General features: G+C 38.1%; 1 protein-coding gene across 1 annotated transcript; it reads left to right on the top strand.

Annotated features, from left to right (window-relative positions):
* Positions 1 to 3,996: 3,996 nt before the first annotated feature.
* LOC142379433 (hsp90 co-chaperone Cdc37-like) lies at positions 3,997 to 13,416 on the top strand. The gene is made up of 8 exons (XM_075464591.1): positions 3,997 to 4,182; positions 5,565 to 5,861; positions 5,938 to 6,043; positions 8,442 to 8,557; positions 8,668 to 8,790; positions 8,895 to 9,077; positions 11,803 to 11,874; positions 11,989 to 13,416. The coding sequence occupies exons 1-8, from the start codon at positions 4,066 to 4,068 to the stop codon at positions 12,073 to 12,075; spliced, it is 1,101 nt and encodes a 366-aa protein (XP_075320706.1). The 5' UTR covers positions 3,997 to 4,065; the 3' UTR covers positions 12,076 to 13,416.
* Positions 13,417 to 15,410: the final 1,994 nt, after the last annotated feature.

Here is a 15,410-nt window from a genome sequence, read left to right as displayed (position 1 = left end):
CCCCTGCGTGTTGTTGAACATTTGGAGCTGTTCCGAAGATATTCGAGAGGAGTCTGGCTGCTCTCTTGAGATATTCGGCCATGAAACGGTTTCCTATGGGCAAGTTTATACAGGCACAAACTATGCTGTTTATAATTTATTAATTACTGTACACTAGCACTGATAACGTGGAGGTGCGTCGCTTACTTAAAAAAATCCGGGTTACTAATTTTGAATTTTAGCCGAATGAATAAACAGGCAGCAGGTCTGTGGGCTGTCTGTGGCAGTAGCACGACGATGACGTCAGTAACACCCACTTTACGACAAAAAAGAAATCAAAATTACAGTAACCCGGATTTTTTTAAGTAAGCGACGCACCTCCACGTTATCAGTGCTAGTGTAGAGTAATTAATAAATTATAAACAGCATAGTTTGTGCCTGTATAAGCTTGCCCATAGGAAACCGTTTCATGGCCGAATATCTCAAGAGAGCAGCCAGACGCCTCTCGAATATCTTCGGAACAGCTCCAAATTACCAACAACAAGCAGGGGTGAGTAGAACATCATGTTATAATGTGAAATCAAGGGCCCAATGTCAAAAAACCGGTCTTATCCTTTAATCTTCAGTTTGTATCAGTTAGTCAGTTAAAGTGACTGTTTTTTTGTTGGTGTTGTTTTAGCGTCTTATTGTTCTGTGTTTGTATATCTTACATTCGTGCTTTCAATGAAAACTTGGTTTCAGTGGGATGTGCTTAAAAATTATTATATTATTCTATTAAAAAAAAAGTTTTTACATAATGTTTTCTAGAAATCATTGCTGTTTGATATATTTTGTGTGACTGCATGTGGAGCTGTAAATTGTGACCGTTAAAAATGAAAAGAGTTCATTTAGCGTTTTCCTCAGGGAAATCGTAACGCATCTTTTCAGTAATATTGGTGCCTTAACTTAAAGAGGAGCTGCTGTAGATATATATATATATATATATATATATATATATATGTATAAATATTTCTTTTTTCCTTTACTGCTTCATTGTTGTTTCTGGACATGTTAGAACTGGACAGTGTTGTGATGTACTCTGGAAATCTCACTGAAATTCACTGCTGCCTGGGAAACCACTGAAAGCAGCGGCTGTCGTGTGCTCATAGTTGCTGTGCACATATACATGTTGCATATTGTGGTGCAAACTCAGTGCCTGTGACAGAGAGGACCCAAGATGTGAAAACTTTTAAATGATGACCTGCAGGCTTTTTTAATGCATCTTTGACAACCTAAATAAATTACTTGAAAAACTACTGTGGAATAAGTCAGGACCAGATCATTTTTCCTGAAAATCTCTGATTCGTAAACTTGCTTATAGAATTGGTAAATGTACATTTCCAGTGTATGTGATTCCCTATTGCTATATTAGCTTCTTCAGAACTTTTAAGTTGTTGTTTTTTTTTGGTTTTGTTTGTCTAAGTCTGAGTCTTTTACAAGAAACTGCACTTCAGAGCTTGTGTGGGGTGGGCTGAGTTGATACATTCCCAGAAATCCTTTGCCTCTCCTCTTTCTCCCTTTTACTCCCCCGCACAGAGAGAAATGCAGCGGGTGAAGTAAGGGAGGCTGGTATCCTGTTATCTTAACACTGAATGGCTTCTGCTTTCAAGAAATGCTTGGCTGGGTTTTTTTACAATCTTTCCATTAGTTCTGGTCTCTACAAAAAAACTACTTTGTCATGTTTGCTTGTATTGCCCCCCGTGTTGTTGCAGTACACTCGGCGTGAATCAAACTTAAGTTGTGTCCCTTTCTATAAATGGTTAAAACAGGATAATTGCTTCTGTTTTGGAGTGGTTATAATGTTTTGGTTCCCTATACAAATCAACTATAGTTTATCTCTTTAAAGTCAGGAGGATTAGTGACACGGTTTAAAATAAGTCAAATATTTGGATAAGTTTTCTCAATTCTTCAAACTGATCACAGTCTCTATTGTTTTTTACTCACAACTTTACTTTCAGTTAGTTTGCTGTACTGTTGTGAACATTTCAAAGAAATCAGTACAAAATTGCTCCGTCAGGTTGAGGATCAAAAAATTAAACATCACCAAGACCATTAAAAGACAAAATGAGGACATATATTTTGGAAGAACCAAGTTGAGATTTATAGACTTGAGGAATAAATGTCAAAAATATACACTGAAGCTTCTCTGGCAGGCTCAACACCTTCCTAAGATGCCTTGTGTGTAATGTTCCTTTCACTGTAACAATGTAATGTGCTGTGCTTTGTGTTGTTATTGAGAGAATGAGTGCTGGTGTTAAAGGTGGCACCACCACATACAACCACCCCATTTTGAAAGGGCTGATTTTATCCCCATAACCTTTTTGTTAAGAAATACAAAATACATTGCACTCAATATAATGAAAACTGAAAGAACTAGAATCCTTTAAACAAGGCTTATTCCCACTGTAAGAAAATAAGTAGTGCAATCTAAATGTGAAACAGACACATTTGCATCGTCCAAAAATACAAGAGTCATGACTGGACGTCAGCGGTTAGACCTGAATTATGAATTCATGGAAAACTTCACCGATTGTGAATTTAAAACAGCCGTTTAAAGCCTCCTCAGATTCAGGACACTATTTCCAAAAATAATGTGTTGTGATGGGCTGCCTTTGCTTCAGGGGGTTGTAAAGGGGCAGCAGATCAACTAGACTATGATAAGTCAAGTGCAATCACCAGTCAGCTACACAAGAAGTGCAGCTTGGAATATCTGCAAGTTATGTGGAATGTTGAAAAAAAAAAAAAAAACGCTTCAACAGGAACCATCTGGCCTGGGCCTCTTCCTATGTGGATGTTAGACAACAAAAGTTGCTTAGAAGATCCTTCCAAAAGGGTACATGTGAGATTTCGTTTAAACAGATGAGTAAATTAAAAATTAAAAATATTATTGAAGCAACAAATGCGTGGATACTGAAGGTGTGGACAAATTAAATGTGAATCAACAGATCAACCGTCTGGTAAAAATAGACCACCAGGCATTAACTTTTCATTATTTATTTATTTTTTTTAAATCTTGCTGCCTCTTTTTCTTGTTAAAGAGATCATCCAAATGGTGAACAGTTTCAAATTAGAAATACAAGCAGAGAAAGGGAAAAAAGACAAGCTAAGGTGGGTACTTTTGGTCTTCCAGCAACTCAATAAGTTTAAAAAGCCACCAAAGCAAAATGTCATTGAACAAAAGCATCAAACAAAAACAGATATTCCCTGCAAGCAAACAAAAAAGCATGTTTAAAACATGCACGTTAGGTTAACTGGTGACTCTGAAAATGTCCCTCGTAAATGAGTGTGAGCGTGCGTGGTTGTTTGTCTCTGTGGGGCCCTCTGATGGACTGGCGACCCATTCAGGATGTACCCTGCATCCTGCCCAATAACAGCTGGGGTAGGCTCCAGCTAGATGAAAATGGATGGTTGTTTGAGTTTTCTCAATAAATTAATTGAATTCAAAGTAATTCAGTGATGCTATTACTGTATTAAGGCTGTATTAAATGATTTTCCATCTATTTGATTGCTCAACTCCCCTCACATATTCAAATAGCGGTGTCCATAGTTATGGCGTTGGCAAAGAAATTGATCTTGAATGGAATAATCCATTGCTTCTAAGTTTTATGAAATGTCATCAAGAGCTAGTTTCTGTTATCCATATGGAGAAACTTCAGTTAAATCATTTGAAATGGGAGAAGTGTTACAGTGGTTACAGTATTTGGATTCTCTTACATTGTTGGTCTGTTGATAGTTTATTTTTGTCTTTTTCTTCTCTTGTTGCTCCTGAGGCTGTTTGTAATGGTCGATGTCATTTAGTTGAACACGGAGCACGAGGGGGACACAAGAAACAAACCATATTGTTTTCTGCGCTTCTTCATGACGCGATTGATTGACCCCATGGCGCGCGGTGATGCCACAGAAAGAGGATTCCCATGAGCTTCTTGCGTTGCTAAGAGGATTTCAAAAGCCGTTTACGTCTTGTTTGCCCACTTCACCGATGCCATGTTAGTGTAGCGTCTCCTTACAGTCTATAATTTGACATTTTAAAGCGAGAAGTTGGAGAAGATGAGCAGCAGAGCGGGGGTCGACTACAGCGCCTGGGACCACATCTACGTGTCCGACGATGAAGACGTGACCAGTCCATACGTCGACACTTCGAGTCTGTTCAGAATGAGACACCGGGTCAGCAGAGAAACTTGTTCTAGCTGTGTCGTTTGGAGTCTCATAATTGGTTAGTTTTGCCGGTGGAAGTTACATTTTACGAACAGAGTCGACTCAGACAGAGTTTGTCAAACAGGTGTTACGGAGAGATGTGAGAGCCCTGTGGTTGTCGCGTGGTGAAAGATCCGCTAAGACTTAGTCAAAATCCGCGTGCAACACGGTAGCCTAAATGAAATAGCTCAAAGTGAAAGTCGAATATGAACAAAGTGGATTATTATGCAGAACATTCTGTTTTTTATTTATTTGTTTGTTTTTCCAATGAAAATATATAGGTAGGCTCAAAACGGTCGCAAGACTCAATGAGTCAGATAAAAGCAGAACTGTAAATTATGCAAATTAATTATGTTGGGTTGGGTTGGAATTTGAACACACCTGGATCGTGTTAAGAGGCAAAAAGTTAGAAATAAGAATAAACATAGGAACAGACCCACAAGCTTTCTAAATAATCCGGACAAAAAAAGGTGGAAATATGTTAAACATCATGCAGCAACAAATACTGGATACACCAAGTAACATTTATGTGAAAATTATTTAATAAAAGATTCCTTATCTATCTGTAGGGGAAATTAAAATGTAATGTATATAAGATAAATTGTATTAATATGATATATACATAGCCTACTATATACTATACTAATGATGCGTCTGTGAATTCACAATTTGTGCTTAAAATGAGATAAATGAAGTGTCTAAGTACAAATATATTTGTCACAATAACTCCATTGCACAGGCTCTGTTTGCTGGCTCTGGATTTAAGTAATGAGCTTAAATATTGCCTTCCTGTCACACTACGCGTTAGGGGAAAGGTCTACAGTGCCTGATAGTTTCCAGTATTCCCTTTGCTTCCCTTTCTGCTTCATTTCCTTTTGCTACACTTGATATCTGTAGATATTTAAAGACTTGGCTTGTTGTTGGGAAAATCCAGATAAAACCACTTGTTGAAATGATAAGAGGTGATATGGCTGCAACTCACTTGGTTCATTATATTTTATCTTATCTTGTGTAAATGTACAAATCTGGCCACTCCTGGGCTTATTTGCAGCTGTCAAAATCCATGATAATTTATATCTTTCTCCAACATCTGGCATCGTCTACATATTGCAATAAGACAGTTTTCAGTGATCGTTTCTAGAACATGTGCAGATTGTCAGTTTTCGTCATTTCCCCATGTGCACATTTTTGTTTGGTCTTTTTTTAGATTCTGTTGTTACATTTAAACATTTAATTTCAACCACATGTCCTTAGTAATCATACAATTGTTTTTACACCCATTTCCTCTGCCTCATATCTGTTTTTTTTTTTAAAATCGCTTTGTTCCCATTCACTCTGACATGCCGCATCAGGCCCGGCTGGAGAAAATGGCTGAGTTTCAACAGAGAGGCGAGGATCTGGAAAATAACTTGGCAGAAGGCCAGAGGCTACAAGAGGAAGCCCAGCGACGACTTAAATATCTGGAGGAAAGGATAAAGGATGGAGAGCAGGATGAGGAGCGAGAAGCTGAGCTGAAGAAAGTCCGGGATGAGGTGAAGAAACTTAAGAAGGATGAAAAGTCTTTTGAGAAACTGATGGAGGAACACAGGCGAGAAGAAAAGAAACTATCCTGGAATGTAGACACTATCAGCAAAGAAGGTTTCAACAAGGTATTGGAAAGATTTCAAGATTTGATGTAACCTGTCGGTATGCCCATTCATTTCTTCACTTTATTCTGTTTTCCAGAGTGTGCTCAACATCAAGCCTGTAGGGAAGGAGGAAACACAGGAGACAAAGGTGGAGAAGCACAAGACCTTTATGGAGAAGTATGCAAAGGAAATCAAACACTTTGGTATGATCTCTTTTTGTTGTGTTTGCACTCATGCTTTCTCAAATCCTTACTTTCCAACTATTTCAAATCTTCCCGAGAAAATATCCGTGGGATTCAAACCCTCATTTTGAGCAGGTCTTTTGTGGATTTGCACATGTTCTGAGGATCTGCAGCTTGGAGTGATGGCTGGTCCTTGCAAAATCTTCAAGCACTGATTATGATAAAGAATTCATTATTCACTCAGTGGCTGAAAGCTGTACAATGACAAATCGTCAACCGAGATTGAACTGCCCCATTTGCCACCGTTTTCCCAGCTGGAATGAGTTTATTCACAACAGTAGATGTCTGTGGTCTGCACCAAACGTGTCTACATACATGGTGGCAAAATAATTGTCTTTGGTTAATTTGTTCACAGCACATTATTCCAAAAATTTCTGGTCCTCACCTATATGTTCATTGTCAAACTGTTAGTGTTGTAGTGTTCATTTCGGACACCAAAGGCTTTGTCTTTGCACACCTACTGTTCATGTCATGTTTGAGCCGTCTCAGTTGAGATTCACTGTACACACATCCACTTTGACACCAGCGGCAGCAAGAGTTGTAAGTAAATTACTTCTTTTTGGACTGCATGTCCTGCTTTAGATCTGGGTTAGCCAATCCTCGTCAAACCAGCAGTTGATTTGGAGATCTTTTAAAAATCCTCTCCAGATACATAGACAAGCTTAGAGATCCTTAGATCTTGACAGAAAACAAAGACTTTCATTCTGATATATGGTCCAAAAAATAAAATGATAGGAATTGAAGATGGAGGGACTGAGAGAGCTCTTAAACTCCTAATGAGGTATGGACACACCGCATCCAGTGTTTCACATGATTAAAATGAAGATCCTACCTCAGATAGTCAACTTTCTGCAGGAAAGAGCAGGTGGAACAGACAGTGCTCACTAGAGGGTTCTTATAGAATAGTATAGAATAGAATAGAAAAATACTTTATTCATCCCCCAATGGGGCAAATTCAAATTAGTCAAGTAGCTCAACATTTTTTTTAAATATTTACGATGATTGTATTAACAACAACAATTAAAATAAAACAAAAAATCAGATCAATAAAAATTACTAAAAATGTTTAGATAGAAACTCAAAATGAAAAATGACAAATAATCATATAAACGACGAGAAAAATTGAGAGTTACACAGACTTGCTGCCGATAAGGCCGGCGCATAGCAACCAAGATTATACTTATTATAATATTATTATACAAGTTTATACTGTAAACCACAGGTGATAGCAGGTTAAAACAAGTGTTTTTTATTATTATTATTACTTTTTCTTACCTAATTAATCATCATATAGTCATCCTGAAATTCGCAGATGACACCACTGTCATTGGTTTGATCCAGGATGGTGATGAGTCTGACTACAGACAGGAAGTGGAGCACCTGGCCCAGTGGTGCAGTCAGAACCACCTGGAGCTTAACCCCAAGAAGACTGTGGAGATGAAAATGGACTTTAGGAGAAGCCCCCCCCCCCCAACTCCCCCCACTCACCATTCAGAACGACACAGTCCAATGTGGATTCCTTTAGGTTCCTGGGATCAACCATCTCACAGGACCTAAAATGGTCTCCCCACATTGTCACTATCCAGAAAAGGCCCAGCAGAGGTTATACTTCCTGAGACAGCTATGGAAATTTAATCTGCCTAAGGAGCTGCTGACCACTTTCTACTCGGTGATCATCTAGTCTGTCATCTGCACCTCCATCACTGTCTGGTTTGGGTCAGCCACCAAACGAGACAGGGCCAAACTGCAACGGACAATTAGGGCTGCAGAGAGGATTATTGGAACTGACCTCCCTTCCATCCAGGACCTGTACCAGTCCAGGGCCAGGAAAAGGGCAGTAAAAATCTCTGCAGACCCCTCACATCCTGGTCACAAACTGTTCAATCTCCTCCCCTCTGGCAGACGATACAGGGCACTGCTTGCCAAAACCAGACGACACAAAGACAGCTTCTTCCCCCAAGCAGTCACTCTGTTGAACACCCAGGAATAGCATTCCCACCCATAGTGTCTATTTATTGCAAATGTATATACTGTATTTATTATTCTTGTACACATCCCTATTTACCACCCATACTCAATTCCACTCTTACTGTTCTGCATTTCTAATTTTTATTATTTTATGTTATTGTTGAGTGTTGTACTTTGTGAGTGAAGTTACCGGAGTCAAATTCCTTGTTTGTTTAGTCAAACCTGGCCAATAAAGCTGATTCTGATTCTGATTCTGATATTAAGAGCCAATGTTTGTTGAAAGAAATGTTACACCTTCTCCATCCAGCAGGAGAACAAACAGTGAGGAGTCAAGTAAAAACCTGTTATATTTGACTTCCTCCATCAATGCCAGATTTGTGTGTTTTACCAGGCATGTTGGGGCGCTGGGACGACAGTCTGAAGTATTTATCAGACAACCCACATCTGGTGTGTGAAGAGACTGCTAATTGCCTTGTTGTCATCTGTATCGACTTTGAGATCGATGAGGTGAGTCCCACTGGAAGAATATTTCTGTGTTTTCTTGATTAAGAACATAACGGAAAAAAAACAGCTACGTCATCCTGGTGAAGCCTGCAAAACTCTTACTGCCCTTGTAGAAACACGCCCTTATGGAGCAGGTGGCTCATCAAGCCATTGTCATGCAGTTCATCTTGGATTTGGCTCGAACACTGAGTGTTGACCCAAGAGGCTGCTTTAGACAATTCTTCTCAAAGATCAAGGTTTGTAGTTACGGATGTGTGCTTTGATTTGTAGGACCTTAAGGGGAAAATCATGTGCTTTTTGGAGGATATGGTTTCTTCCAATATTTTTGTGTCTGTGTTAGACTGCAGATAGGCCATACTTGGATGCATTCAACCGTGAACTGGAGCTGCTGAAAGAACGGGTGCGCAGATGTGCACAGACTCGTATGGAGGGTGCCATGCAGGAGCTGGTGGAGGAGGAGAGGCAGAAGAGACTGGGCCCAGGTGGTTTAGACCCAGTAGAGGTCTATGAGTCACTACCAAGGGTAAAATATACGCCCAAACATCTGTACACACATACCTCTGAGGTTTTTTCAGAATACACGTTTTGTTTGTATAATGAATGCTGTATTGTTTGATTCATTAAATTATTTAACGTTTTAAGTTGAAACTGTCAGCCATGAGAGAGTTGTGTATAATCATTTTCTAATGAGTTGAGTTACAACATAGGGCTGCAAGGGATCGTAGAGATTATTTCACAACTATAAGACACAACAATTAATTTCCTTACACAATTTTCTTGACATGTCTGAAACATGCTTCGGTCAAAAGGACACAGAGATACAGTAGGACACTTCTCTTTTCTCTTTCCCAGGATATGTCTGAATTGAGAGCTGGCAGACAGTTTCAAGTTATCTTACAAACATAAATGCAGTACAGCTAATAGCCCTGAAGCTCACAACAGCACATACAGGAAACTGAGCTCAGACCAAACTGATAAGAAATATAAATTACCTTCAATTTCCTTCTCCTGTATATACATTTACCTCGTCTGCAGTTAGTTCTGCTTCCTCTTTTTTAACAAGTTTGAAGTCATGTACTGGTCTGCTTACAGGTTATTACAACAGTCAAAAATTACGCAGCAGTTCCTGGGCCTTCACTGTTGATCTCGTCCTCTTGTGTTTTGTGGATATGTGTTTTGTGTGTGTGTGTGTGTGTGTGTTTTTCTAGAAAAAAATAGATTTATCTAGTTTTGAAGCATTGACGTTAAACAGAGGCCTGATAGAGCATTAGTAGATAATTTTCTTTGTTCTGTGGATGTATAACTCATAATTAAGACTGGTTGATAGTAGCAAAGCAGAAAGTAAGAGGAAAAGAGTTTCAACTTCCCTCTTCTGAGGTACTGCCGATGCAGCATGACTATAAACTTTAAGTTGGGTGGAGATGAAGATGAGGAAGCTGGAAAATATTATAATATATAATATATTTTCAAACCAGGGAGGCCCCAGGTTTGGAAATATATATATTTTCTAGCCTTTTCTTGTCATAACCCATTGCCCTTAAAGAGCCATCTCGCTAACCCTGACAAAAAGAACATTTCTCTTTAGTCATCCATTAAGTCCAAGTCAGAAGTGGCAATGAATAAATCAGACATTAGACTGTTTTCAGAACCAGAGTGGGTTCACATCTTAGGATTCGGAAGAATCAGTGCAACAAGAAGTTTGTTGCACTGAAAAACTTCTCGAGAAACGTTATTTCATTGCACTGTATACTGTGTATATGGCTGGAATGACAATAAACCCTCTTGAATCTTGAATCTTGAATCTTGAATCTTGAATCTTAGGATTCAGTTTCAGTGTCTCCCACTCATTGTGTAATCTATGATGTTAAGTATGAATACGCTGGAGAAAGACCTCATGTTGCAACTTGCAGCATAAAAAACAACAACAAAAAAAAACCCTGGTTGCCCTGCACTACATTGCCGAGGGGCGGGTGACAACACAGTGCCTCCCATTATGTCTGGTTTGTTCAGCATGATTTAACAATGTTCTGTTGTACTGGTTCAAGTTACAGTCTGGACGGTCAAAACCTAACCACAAGCTACGTTCAAGTGTTTGAAACGGCACCATTTTGCCCTTGTTTACAGTCTTGTTAAACAGTGGGCCCAGTAAAAAGGAGTGCTGCCTCTGCTAATCAGAGGAATAGCAAAGTTGAGTTTCATGTCCTGCCACATACTTTCCAGCTTTTGGGCTTTACAATTGTTCCTCTTCACAATCTGCTCTGAGAACATGATCTTATTTCCACACAGCTTTCACACTGCGATGGATGGGTTATTACATCTTACATTACAGTATTTTATCTATTGATTATAGTAATAAGAACTCACATTTAACTTTTTATGTATGTAATTTTGGTCCTGCTGTGGTAGGGCTTTGACTGTAATGTTTTAATATGATTCTTTCATGCTGTAAGCCAAAATTTAAAAGTGATATTAATCCCCTTGAGGGGAATCTTGCTCTGTTATAATGTGGCAAATCTGGAAAATACGACAGTATCTACTCAGTTTCCTACTAAACTGCCCCCTACATTGTTTCTGTTCCTTATTTTATACAAATATTGTGTTGTTTCTTTCCCAGAATTTGGCTTTGAGGCAGCCTTAGCTTGAGCATGAGCTCATAATTATCCATGCCAGACCTCTTCTGTCTTTTCATTTATATCTATTCTGTTGATCTCTGACATGGAAGTACCCAAAGATTTAGAAAAATCTTTCTAACCCTAAGCCTTTCTTCAATAGACTGTAAGGTGTTCAATAGGCTCTTTTCCATTCAGTGACATGTTTAAAAAAATCTGTTGCTTATACAACCCTGTAGCTGTTTTGTGGGACTATATTTTTTTCAGGTAACACATCACAGTAGAATTTGAAGCATCTATTGATGTGAAACATATTGCGTTTTGGGGGTAATGAAAGATATAGACTCCACCAGTCAGCAAGAGCTTTCTGTGCCAGGTAAAGGATAGTATCCACTAAGTTTGCACATACGCTTAGATATTATAATGTTATGCTTCTTTTATTCATTCAGTGGAAGTTATTAGTAGAATTCTATTGAGTCTGAAGGAAAAATGTAACTTAATGCTGTTGTTGCTGGTGTTTTAGCAGTATGAGATGTTTGCTACTTTGACTAATATTCAGACCTGGCACTCCAGCGTGGTGTGGTCAGCCCAGTAGGTGCGCTGCTTCTTGTCATTCCTCTGACAGCTCTTGTCTTGTAGGAATTACAGAGGAGCTTTGATGAGAAGAGCGTTCAGATGATGCAGGAAGCAATGAGCAAGCTGGACCCAGAGGTTAGTGAGTATCTCACTCCGAAAAAGTCCATTTGTATTGTTTAAAGCAACCTAAAAACAAATCTCTTTTTTTTTTTATATAGTTAATTCTGTCACATATGTCTCTTTCTGTAGGAAGGAAAATACCACCTGATGAGATGTATTGACTCGGGATTGTGGGTCCCTGACTCTGGAGAGGGGGAAGATGAGGAGGAAGATTAGAAATAATCAGTTAAACTACACACATAACAACATTAAGAGACTTTACTTTCTTTTTGTGTCATTTGCTTATATTATGTCAGATATATCGCCATGAAAATCTATATGCATAGCATGTGTTTTAATATGTATTTATGAATATTTAATAGCACGAGAATTGAAAAAGGACCGTTGACTTCTCAGCAACTTATGCAGCAAAGCAGGGGCGATTTTAGGTTCTGGTCTTTAGGGGTGCCCAGCCCCCAGTGCTCACAGAGGCACATTATTTCTCACTGATTGAGGCGAACTAGTACATTTATAAATTTTGGAGCCGTATTAGTTTTGCTTTGAGTAGTGTTTTCCCCTACAACATTCAATTTTGACCTCTTCATTTCAAAAGACTGTGGCCTGACAGGGATAACAGAGAGCCTGAGACAAATAATGAAGATAACTCAACATTTATTTTGGGAGTAAAGAGCTATGAAATGCTAGAAAATAAATAAAATGGTCACTAAAATAATGCATCCTTGAGCAAAAAAAAATGTGTTTTTGCATAATATAATATTTTAAAAATGTGCTGAGCCAGGGGGTGCCGAGCTATCTCACGGTGGTGCATTGGCACCACTAAAAATACCCTAGCCTCGCCCCTGCAGCCAAGTAAACAAATGAAAGTATGTTCTCAGACATCAGTCATGACAGTCAATCAGGGATCTCGTGACAGAAACACGGGTACAAGGTGGATGAGAAGCAGCCTTGGATGCTGGTTTACAGCTCTGATTAATAAAAGTCGATACAAGCAGCCGTGCAGTTGTGACTTCTCTGTCCACTGCTTTCTGTTTTCCAACTTGGGATAAATGGCGCCACCTTGAGTCTGTTTGCAGATAAACTGTTCAGACAACTCAAAGCCTGTAAGGACACAAGTTTCACCTTGTGTCGCCAGCTATAATATATATTTTTTTGTTATTGGTGAGCTTTAAGCACACAGATAATTTAATAACAATGATTATCTAATCCGATCCAATCCACTTTATTTATAAAGCACAGTTTAAATAAACACAAAGGTTTCCAAAGTGCTGAAAAAGTACTTATCAGGCTAAAGGATTTGTAAACGATCTATAATCTCACGACGCATATTCAAATACATCAAGATTATGCTGTGGGTACTGTCCAGTGGACAGAAGGACATTGTAGTATTGTAATAAATATGAATAACTGGAATTTGTATATAATTTTGGAGTAACAAAAATGTTACACGAATGTTGTTTTTCACGAGGGAGCAACTTTGGCATGTTAGAAACAGCAGGTAAGCTTATAAACAAACAGAACTTTTTAATTCTCTTCATTTTGTCCAGCTTTTTAGAAATTATTTATGTATCATTGTTTTCAAATTCATTAAAATCTAACTCTCAACATTTGCTGCCTTCTAGTTATGTTGGAATATCTTTTATATGATTAGCAAAATATAGCATTCTGTGGTTTATTTACATTTCACACAGCATCCCAACTCGCTAAAGGCACATTTGAGATCATTCAGAAGAAGTCCGTTCATATATCATAACATTTTTTTGTGACGATCAATACTTTTTGAACCTCAACAATACAACACAGTCCAAAACCTGCAGACAGCATATACCGGGAGTCTGGACTTTATGTAACTGTTCATTACAAAGTCTAACACAGCTTTATGATTTAGGCATATATTGAAATATCTGCCTATTGTTGTCTCGATCGATTCACCTTTCCAACACTGTGAAGTTAAAAACTCAAAATCAAGTATGAATCCCTGCCCTACATGGTGGGAAACTGCATGGTCAAAGTGGGAGCAACTACATTTCCCAGTAGGCCATGGGCAAAATGGTCACCAATTGGCTGATTGAAAGCAGCTGAAAGGAAGGAGCTGCTCACTTGCTTCATGGATCGAACAAGCTGCATGCAGGGAGCAAGCAGCCAAAACTCTCTGCAAGATCTACTCTAGAAGTTGCTCCAACACACCAATGGTCGGTGATTATATTTGTTCTTTTAAGGACTGGTAGAATATTTACTTTGAAATGCTAAGTTTATACCTAGAAGCTTCTTAATTTAATTACTTACCTGTCCTAAATTGTTTGTTAGTGCTAGGGTTAAAAAGTTGAGCTACTGCAAACTTATTGCAGTTTTGAGCATTGATTGCATTTCACTGTTTGCTAACTGTGTTTGACAAGTTAAAAGATTTAAAGAAAGCTTATGGTTTAATGTTTAAAGTTAAAAATTAATGAATTCAGTTAAATGCAAGGTTAAAGAAAAAACATGTTTGATTAAAAACTCTTGCTAAAAGTTTGAATTTAGAATGTAGAATGTTAAAAGTTTAAAATGTTTGAGAAAGAGCTGATCTACAAGCCTGTAAAAATACTTACCTTACTGAGCTGATTTATTTAATTAATTCAATTATACTTACCTTTTTTTTTTTAGTTGATTGATTATTGTGAAACCTTGTTTGAAAATACCCGTGTAATTTTGTTGTTAACACTTGTGTCTCTGTGTTCGAAGGTTAACAACCTGATGATTTTTCTGAAACTCAACTGGATCAACCAACAAAGAAAAGTTGGACAATAAAAAGTTGATCAAAATTGGAAATCAAGAGTTGTCCGTGTGTCCATTCGGAGTTCAACTGAGTGGAACTTGACAAACACTGTTCGGGACTTTTCAGTCAGTGAAATCTCACAAACTGTGTTCATTTTAAGATTAGATATTTCCTTCTGTTCAACAACATAATATTTTAAGACAAAGCTGGAGGTGTAAAATGAGATTTACATCAGGTTAGCATTAAACATTAAATGCTCATGTTAACTTTAAAAAAATATGATGCAAGTAGTTGAATATCAAAATATTGGCAGATTTTTAAACATTTTTAATTGATGGACCGATCAGTTAGCTTTTAAAAGATGTACATTTGCTCTAATATTTTGTCTTTGAAATTGAATCTGCTTTTTGGTCATTTTTCAGTACTGTTGCCATCCTTACTCACTCTTCTTCACTTACATAATTAATTGTCGACTCTCCCTCTCTCCTTCTCTCTCTCTCCTCTGTTCATCATAATTAATCAGTGGGTTTGATTTAGTGGCCTGTGCAGGACTTGTTTTTTTTTCTTTTTATTTTTTTGGATGCAAAGTTTCCTTGTGAGGTAGTGTTTAAATAAAAAACGATCATTGCATGTCAGGGCCATGAATCAAATCTAGATAATGCCTTGAAGAGCTATTTGAGAATAACAGATGACCTCAGTGCTACATGAAGAACAGCGTGTATGTGTGTGTGAGAATCAGACCATCTCTTGGTATGAAAAGCCAGGACAGATTCAGCAGGCTATCTGAATGTTAAAATGT

Source organism: Odontesthes bonariensis, chromosome 4 (genome assembly GCF_027942865.1).
Source record: "Odontesthes bonariensis isolate fOdoBon6 chromosome 4, fOdoBon6.hap1, whole genome shotgun sequence".
Classification (NCBI taxonomy): domain Eukaryota; kingdom Metazoa; phylum Chordata; class Actinopteri; order Atheriniformes; family Atherinopsidae; genus Odontesthes; species Odontesthes bonariensis.
The sequence above is the reverse complement of the archived record's forward strand: the minus strand, read 5'-3'. Positions and strand labels throughout refer to the sequence as shown.